This window comes from Drosophila takahashii, chromosome 2R, assembly GCF_030179915.1.
Source record: "Drosophila takahashii strain IR98-3 E-12201 chromosome 2R, DtakHiC1v2, whole genome shotgun sequence".
Lineage (NCBI taxonomy): Eukaryota > Metazoa > Arthropoda > Insecta > Diptera > Drosophilidae > Drosophila > Drosophila takahashii.
This window is the reverse complement of record NC_091679.1, coordinates 20,821,079-20,829,177: the sequence shown is the minus strand read 5'-3', so window position 1 is coordinate 20,829,177 and position 8,099 is coordinate 20,821,079. Positions and strand designations below refer to the sequence as shown.

Sequence of the window (8,099 nt, the reverse complement as noted above, 5' to 3'; positions counted from 1 at the left end):
GTAGTATAGAAGTTACGGCTTTCCGATTTTTAGCTATTTATAGCTGTTTTCCCGCTAAACTAGCGAGTTTTTCCAAAAGTGGTAGAACAAAAGTTTTTTATATCGATGTGATGAACGTCATATAAAATTTTCAAAACTTAAAAAACATGTTTTGGACAAACTGACAAACTGACAAACTGACAAACTGACAAACAGAATTAAATTTTCATTTTGGGAAGACGAAGAAAATCTTATTTTGGCTATAACTTTTGAACGGAGCGTCGGATTTTGACAAACGACCCCTCATTCGACGGGTATTTTCAAAAGGAATACAAGTAAAATATTGCGAGGGGGCAATTATCCCCACCGGCCCCAACAGCTCCAAATTTCGAAATTTTCACTTTTTCACTTTCACCGCTCTCTCTCCCAAGCAAATTGATTTTCTTAGAGTCTTGGTATGCAATCCTGTTAGTTTTTGCAATACCTTTCGATAGGTGTATCATTCATTATGATCGGACCATCACAGTAGATTTTCATTTCTTCGTGTATATATAGTAGTCGCCTTCGCACACTCTCCTGGTGCGCTTCGTCACTACATGGACTGCCGTCCATAGTGATGATTAAAGCTGCAAGCGTTCACGAACAAACACCTTTTCTAAAAATTAGTGCCCTAACCCTAAAATTAAGCGAACACTAAATAATAGAAACATTTTTTAAAAGTAGAAAGTTTTTCTAAAAAATAGAAATATTTGTTTTCACATGCTTAGGCACACCAAAATGTTCAATGCCAGAACTTGTCAGTTGCCGGGCGGCTATACTGGTAGCGCAGACAGTTAAAGTGCTTGGTTAGAAATCGAATCGGCGCAGGCTCGAGTCCCAGAGCAAACTTTTTTAAACATTTTTTTTTTATTTTTTTTTAAATTTATTTTTTTATTTGTTTTTATTCTTTTTTTTTTATTGATGGCAAGCGGTAAACCGAAAATAATTAGGTTTATATTCAGCTATTTACTATATAGCGATAGCATAAATATATACAGAGCAAACTTTTTAAAAATTTTTTTTTATTTTTTTTTAAATTTATTATACCCGTTACTCGTAGAGTAAAAGGGTATACTAGATTCGTGCAAAAGTATGTAACAGCTAGAAGGAAGCGTTTCCGACCCCATAAAGTATATATATTCTTGATCAGGGTCACTAGCCGAGTCGATCTAGCCATGTCCGTCTGTCCGTCTGTCCGTCTGTCTGTCTGTCCGTCTGTCCGTCTGTATGAACGCTGAGATCTCAGAAACTACAAAAGCTAGAAGGTTGAGATTTCCCCCACATATTCTTTGGCTTCCTACGCAGCGCAAGTTTATTTTAGCCGAGCGCCACGCCCCCTCTAACGCCCACAATCGCCTACTAACGATTTTAAAATGGGTCCTGCGCCCACATCTTTAAAGATTTCCGAAAAGTATAAATGCAATTTTGTTGTGTATATTTATACCTATCGAAATGTAAAAGACATTTTTCAAATCGGACCATTCATTAAAAAGTTATACGCAATCAAAAATTATATATCTATCTCCCTCGCACTCCCTTTAGCTGAGTTACGATTATTAGTCGGGACACCAACCCGACACAGCGTTCGCACTTCCTTTAGCTGAGTGACGGGTATTAGATAGTCGGGACAACAACCCGACTATAGCGTTCTCTCTTGTTTTTTTATTTGTTTTTATTCTTTTTTTTTATTGATGGCAAGCGGTAAACCGAAAATAATTAGGTTTATATTCAGCTATTTACTATATAGCGATAGCATAAATATATACATATGTATAAACGTATGTAAATAAGTAAAACGCGAATGGTCAAAATTATGCAATTAGTATTCAAATGTGGTGTCCGCTTCACCCTTTTAATGCAACGCTCGGTTTGCCACAGAAAATTTAAGTGCCACAATGGCCCAGTATGTAGGCCGTTCTATCCTCGAGAGGCAGACCCGGGTTCGATTCTCACCGACGGACAAGTAAAAATGTAAGTTTTTTTTTCATGAAGATAAAATATTAACTAATCATAATTTCTGCATTCCCAATCTTCAGTAATCCAGTGGTCAACATTTACAACCACATTTGGCTTTGGTTAGATAAGAAATCCAAGCGCAAATACATAGTAATAAATACATAGCCTTTAACATTCACAATATACAAGACACATACGCCTGCATATGTACATAGGGAGGAGTACATAATATAAACGTATTCACAGAAATAAATCTTGATTGAACATGTTTTTTTGTTTCGTTTTTAATTTCTATTTTTTAAGGAAAATTTCCTACTTTTAATAAAAATTTAGCCTAAAATTTAGTAAAATTATCCTAAATTTTAGAAAAATTTCCTCGAAAAAAAATCAAAAATATAGGAACATTTTATCCTAAAATTTAGACTAAGCTTGTCTTGAAGACAAAACAAGAGAGAACGCTGTACTCGGGTTGGTGTCCCGACTAATAACTCAGCTAAAGGGAGTGCGAGGGAGATAGATATACATTGACAATTTTGAATGCGTATAACTTTTTAATGGATGGTCCAATTTGAAAAATGTATTCTACATTTCGATAGATATAAATACACACAACAAAATTGCATTTATACTTCTCGGAAATCTTTAAGGATGTGGGTGCAGGACCCATTTTAAAATCATTAGGGGGCGATTGTGGGCGTTAGAGGGGGCGAGGCGCTCGGCTGAAATAAAATTGCGCTGCGTAGGAAGCCAAAAAATATGTGTGGAAAATCTCAACCTTCTAGCTTTTGTAGTTTCTAAGATCTCAGCGTTCATACAGACGGACAGACGGAGATGGCTAGATCGACTCGGCTAGTGACCCTGATCAAGAATATATATACTTTATGGGGTCGGAAACGCTTCCTTCTAGCTGTTACATACTTTTGCACGAATACAATATACCCTTTTACTCTACGAGTAACGGGTATAAATAGGGCGATTTCCTTGACTTCAGGGTTAATTTTATTTTGAGTGTACCTTTGAATATTTGGAAAAAGGCTTCACCTCTTATCCGCTTGAAAATCACGTCCATCACTTACGAATTTTTTTCACAACTGACGCTCGGGTGATCAGAGAAGTCGGTAGCCGCAAAGAGAATATAAACACTAAGAGGTGTAACGCCCATACAACTGAATGTACGGCAAAATTTTTGGTGTGGATTCAGAAAGTGGATTTATAATTTTCCTAGTGTGCGTTGTCCGTGTTAGATTCTTTGGTTGTGTTAGTGTGCAATTTCGTTTGCTCTGATGCGAAATAGGCGCAATCACGCATCTGTCTGACGTCTCGAAACAGGGCACTGTGGGCTAGGGGTGTAGACGCTCGACTGCGGATCGTGTCGGACCGAGTTCAACTCCGACTGAACGCAACCTTTTTTTTTTAAGTATATTTTTTTTTTTTAAACATTGTTCATTGAATATATTTTTTTAAAATTGAAAGAAAGATTAAGACCATTAATGGATTGAATGATTTCGGTGTAAATCATTTCTTTCTAGGGATTGTGTGCTTGCTTTTTTGTTTAAAAAATAAAATTATTGTTATTTTTAGTCCCTGATACTTCAATAAAAATGAAAAATTAAGTAAAATTATAAAATTAAACTCGGATGCGTATTTCAAAAACAACAAAAAATTAAAAAAACAAAGTAAAATAAATAAAAAAAAAATGAAGATAAAAATAAAACCACTTCGCCTCAGAGTGGACTCGAACCTCAACCGCATTATTCGCGGGCCACCAACTAACGCAATGCGCCACAGCCCTTTTTGAAATGTTGTGCGCAATGTGCCTTTTAGGACGATTCCTTTTCGGCAACATAATTCAGGAATCAACAAATGAGACAAAAATTGAATTTTGACTTTTTTGCAGCGCGGAGTTTTAAGAGCGAGAGAGCAAGGGAGCGAGAGAGAGAGAAGTCAAGAAACGGCATTCTAAAAATAGACTGAATACGTGTGAGTCGCATTTGTCAAAAATGACGCTGCCTCCGTAAATTTTCTTGCTTTTAGTGTTTATAATATCTTTGGTACCCGGGTAGTAGTTGGGCCGAGTAGGCCCTTCGTCCCACTTCGATTTTCTTGTCGTTAACATTCGGCAGCCGAAGGAAGTCAATGGCTACTTTTCTATATTCTAGGGTCATTTCATTCATTTATTTAAAGGTGGTTTGGTCCTTAAATACGTAGAAAATGTTTTGGCTGCGACGGCAAAACAAACATATGAAACATAAAGAAAGGTTTTCTGTATTCAAAGGCAAATTTTCTAATAACAAGAATTTTTTTTCTATTTTCAAAGGTAGGCCGATTCAATGGCGAGATTTCCAAAATTTAAAAATTAATTTTTATGAGTGTATCACGGACTTTGACAGGGACTCGAGAAACCGGCCCTAAATATATTAGAAGCTTTTTATATTACTTGTGTGCTTCCATAAAAAAGCGCGTAACTACACACAAAAAAATTTGCTTGGTAAAATTGACCAACAAAGATAGTTACGTAACTATTAAAATAGTTACGTGTATTTTGTTTTTGCTTTGGGTTTGTGTCTGCAAACTGTGTGTATTTTGTTGTGGTGGAATAACTATTTACTTAGTAGAATTGACAATTTTGCTGGTTTGGGCCTGTTTGACAATTATTACAGTTGATTTTCGGCGTGGAACAGAACTCAAAATTCATTATTTCTCTCATGCGAACAGGTAAATAACTTAATGCGTAAACTTCGTTGGTATAACAAAATGGTTTCTGAAATCAGGAAGCGCTGATGGAAAGCGATGTGATCTCGGTCGGCGGAATGGGTCCATCCTGTCGTGCCATTAAAGTTAATGCATTGAAAAATGTGATTATTTAGATTTTGTGTAATGTCGCCATAAAGTGATGTTACATCCTGAGCTTTCAAGTAAAAATCGGTTTAAAAGAGCCTAAATTACAGCTGCCATCGTGTGCTAGTCTGAATTAGTAAGCATATACATGCGTGCAAGGTGTATTTGCACAACTGGAATTCATCAGAGGTAGAGGGCACATTCTGAAATTAGACTGCGACTTTGAGAGGGCTCGAGACTTAGAGTTTCGTGCAAAACTTTTTAATCAAAACGGCAAATCGAAAATAAAAATGGCAAACTTTTCAATCTCCCAAACGTCGAAGTCTTTCGACACACTCAACTCGGAGCTGTCAACAGCCAATTTCGCCCATTTGACTGCCTCACTAGAGAAATGCTTCGTTGAGGTCCTGGCTCCGGTTCAGCCCCGCGTGAAGTGGCCTGGCAGGACTCACTTGGTATATGTACACTATAATTTCTTGTGGAAATTCTCCATTACTTTTGCAGTTCAATGTTTTACTTTTGAGCCTCCACCCATCGACCCTGGCCCGCGCTGGCACTTGTGCATGGCAAATTTACCCGGGGTTCATTTGATTTGCCAAAAACTTTGGTGGCCACAAAAGTTTGCTCCTCGGGTCTGGCGGCAGCGTTCAATGCATTTGATTTCACAAACACACTCGGCAAACTTTGTGCGCGAACTCCGGGGCAGAACCCGTGCTGGAGGGTGTGTGTGCCCAAGTGCAACATGTTCGCTGCGAAATGAACGGCGACGAGGCGCTGAATAAAATGTTGACAGAAAGTAAACTGCCGGTCTTAAGGAAAAAGTTGAAAAATAATTGGCGCGTCGTCCCGAAAAGCTGGCGACTTCGGCAAAATAGGCAGTCGATTGTGTATGTTGTGCCAACAATGGAGTCCAATTATGGCGTGTTGACGAGCAGCCTTTACAATGGCTATCGATTTGCAGGGAAGTTTGCTGATTGATTGGTTATTGCAGAGACACTGCCCACTTTTGTATAACTTACCGAAATTCCCTTTCCGAAAGCCCTTATCGCCCCAGAAATAAATGAGGACTGGATTGCACAGTTATTATTTAAATTACATTTATTTTCCATGATAATCACTTGATTTATTTGAATGCTTTCGTATTGTTAGCCATGCACTGCTGCTTTGGTATTTTCTCTTGTCCCAATTCTCTGTATTTGTGCGTGCAAGCACAATGTAGTTCTGGTTTGGATTTATTAATATGTGTACTATTATTAAATTCATATTCGTCAAATGGTTGCAAGTGAAAATTTTACAGTTATTTGCTCGAGCACTTACATTGAAAACATTTGAATCATTCTATGTTGGTTGTTCGTTTATTTTTGCTCTGTTTCCACACCAAGAGTAATATAATAACCTATTATAATGTTTCTTTGTTTTCATATGTGATTTTTATTAATTAACGAAGGGCATTTATCAGCCATTCGATATACGTATGTTAGTACAAAATATTTACAGTGGAAATGCTTAACAGTGAAAACCAACTAAATTTTTCTTTATTATTTTTATTTCAATCGAATCAAATAACCTTTAAACTGTCTAACGGCCTTTGGGCATACGCATACACATCAAGGAGGGTGTGGAATCGTTTTTGTATTTATTGCATAATTTTTCAGTATTTTTATTTTTTTAGTATTCATGATTAAGCTAGGTTTTGGGTTTTGCTGTGAGTTCTCTTTAATGAATCTATTCGAACTTTAAACGGTATCTTATAACAGTTTTTTGTAAATTACGTACCGACAATGAACGAATGGTAGGTATTGCTGGCTTAAGTCTGACGGCACATCAATTCGAATTGGAGCGGATCCCCTATATCGTATTCTATCGTAAGTGCAGCCGGCAGCCATTTGTGGAGCTAGCCTAAGATTAACAAACAGTCGAGAAGTTGTACATGATTCGTTACGTAGATGTTTGTTTCATGATTGAGGTGTTTCAGCTCGTTCGCACAGGCAGGAAACAAATACGAGAACATCAATTAACATTTTCGAAAACTATTCCCTGCCGAAGCCAGGTCAGAAATGGGAGTTTTTGGAGAACAAGATGCGCGTAGGTTTGGAGATTTAAATTGTGTTTCCATTCTAGATTTCTGCCTTTAAAGTAATTATTTTTCAATTTCTGATTTGGCAGATTGATGAATTTACATTATCCTATGTTTGACCCTACAGCTAGGTTTCGGCCTCGACCCGTTCCTTTCTCTCTTGTGTGCTTTTGCAATTAATTACAGCTTGATTCTGACAGTTTGAAAGCCCATAAAGCATCTACATACTCGTACTCGTACCTCTTCTCCGTTCTCATTTTCATTCTGCCCCCGCCAATATATTGCACATTTTCAGTCAGCTGTGCCTTGTGGTTGATGCTGTTAGAGCTACATGATTTCCTTTTTATTTACACAATTTAAATTCTTTTTTCTGCATGTAGTGTGTGTCCTTGTGTGTGCGTGCTATGCCGTTTGGTTTAAAATTTATTTACAAACTTAATAACATAATTAATTAATATGGGTTGACGTTCTTGTTCTTATTCTCGTTAACGTTAATTTCGTCCTGGTTGTTATTCCTGCCTTTTGGGCTGGACATGCCCTCTGCTCTTTTTATGTTTTTAGTTTTCAATTAGCAATTAGTAACAGTTATAATAGCGTTTTAATGCGTGTTTTTGTTCATATATATACTTCATTTAATGGACTCAAATTGGCTACTTATGCAAATTCCGCTCATATTGAAGAATTTTTCGGGTCGCAAAGCATTGGTCGAACAAAGGCATTTTAAATAAGCACTACACATATACATAACTTTGTTGACGGCAACAGAGGATTTTGTGGAAAGTTAACAGAGCCATATTAATAAACGAAACTCAAATATTTTGAAATCATTCAGCATACTGTACACAATGTATGGGAAGTGAGTTACAAACTAAACTATTACTTATCAAGACTTGACTGGATGTACGGGTAAATGCCTGGCATACGTACAAGTACACACATTCGTGTATGCACAGCAGCTGCGATTGGTTTAACTTGATTTTTACACTTGAGTGCGCCGCTTTCACTGAGCTTAGCTTAACAATTATCCTAGACTTTGGGTTTTTCAGTTATTAACTCTGTTTCGGCTTGCTCTAACACGGAAATAGCTTAAATAGGATTTCTTTGTCGTCGTTTTTCCACTCGCCACAGCTGGCCAAGTTGTCCGCTTAGGTCAGGAAGATGAGTCTGATAGAAAGGGCGGTATTTGGGACTGCACGTCGCTGGATATTAG

At 37.4% G+C, this 8,099-nt stretch overlaps 1 protein-coding gene across 6 annotated transcripts in view; it reads right to left on the bottom strand.

Annotated features, from left to right (window-relative positions):
• Nucleotides 1–5,892: 5,892 nt before the first annotated feature.
• dpr12 (defective proboscis extension response 12) overlaps nt 5,893–8,099 on the bottom strand; it is a 105,676-nt gene continuing 103,469 nt past the window's right edge. For all 6 annotated transcript variants that reach the window (XM_070213142.1, XM_044392685.2, XM_044392689.2 and 3 more), the window contains one exon: nt 5,893–8,053. In XM_070213142.1, coding sequence (XP_070069243.1) covers nt 8,035–8,053 — 19 coding nt within the window. In that variant the 3' untranslated portion in view covers nt 5,893–8,034. The remainder of the gene's footprint in view (nt 8,054–8,099) is intronic.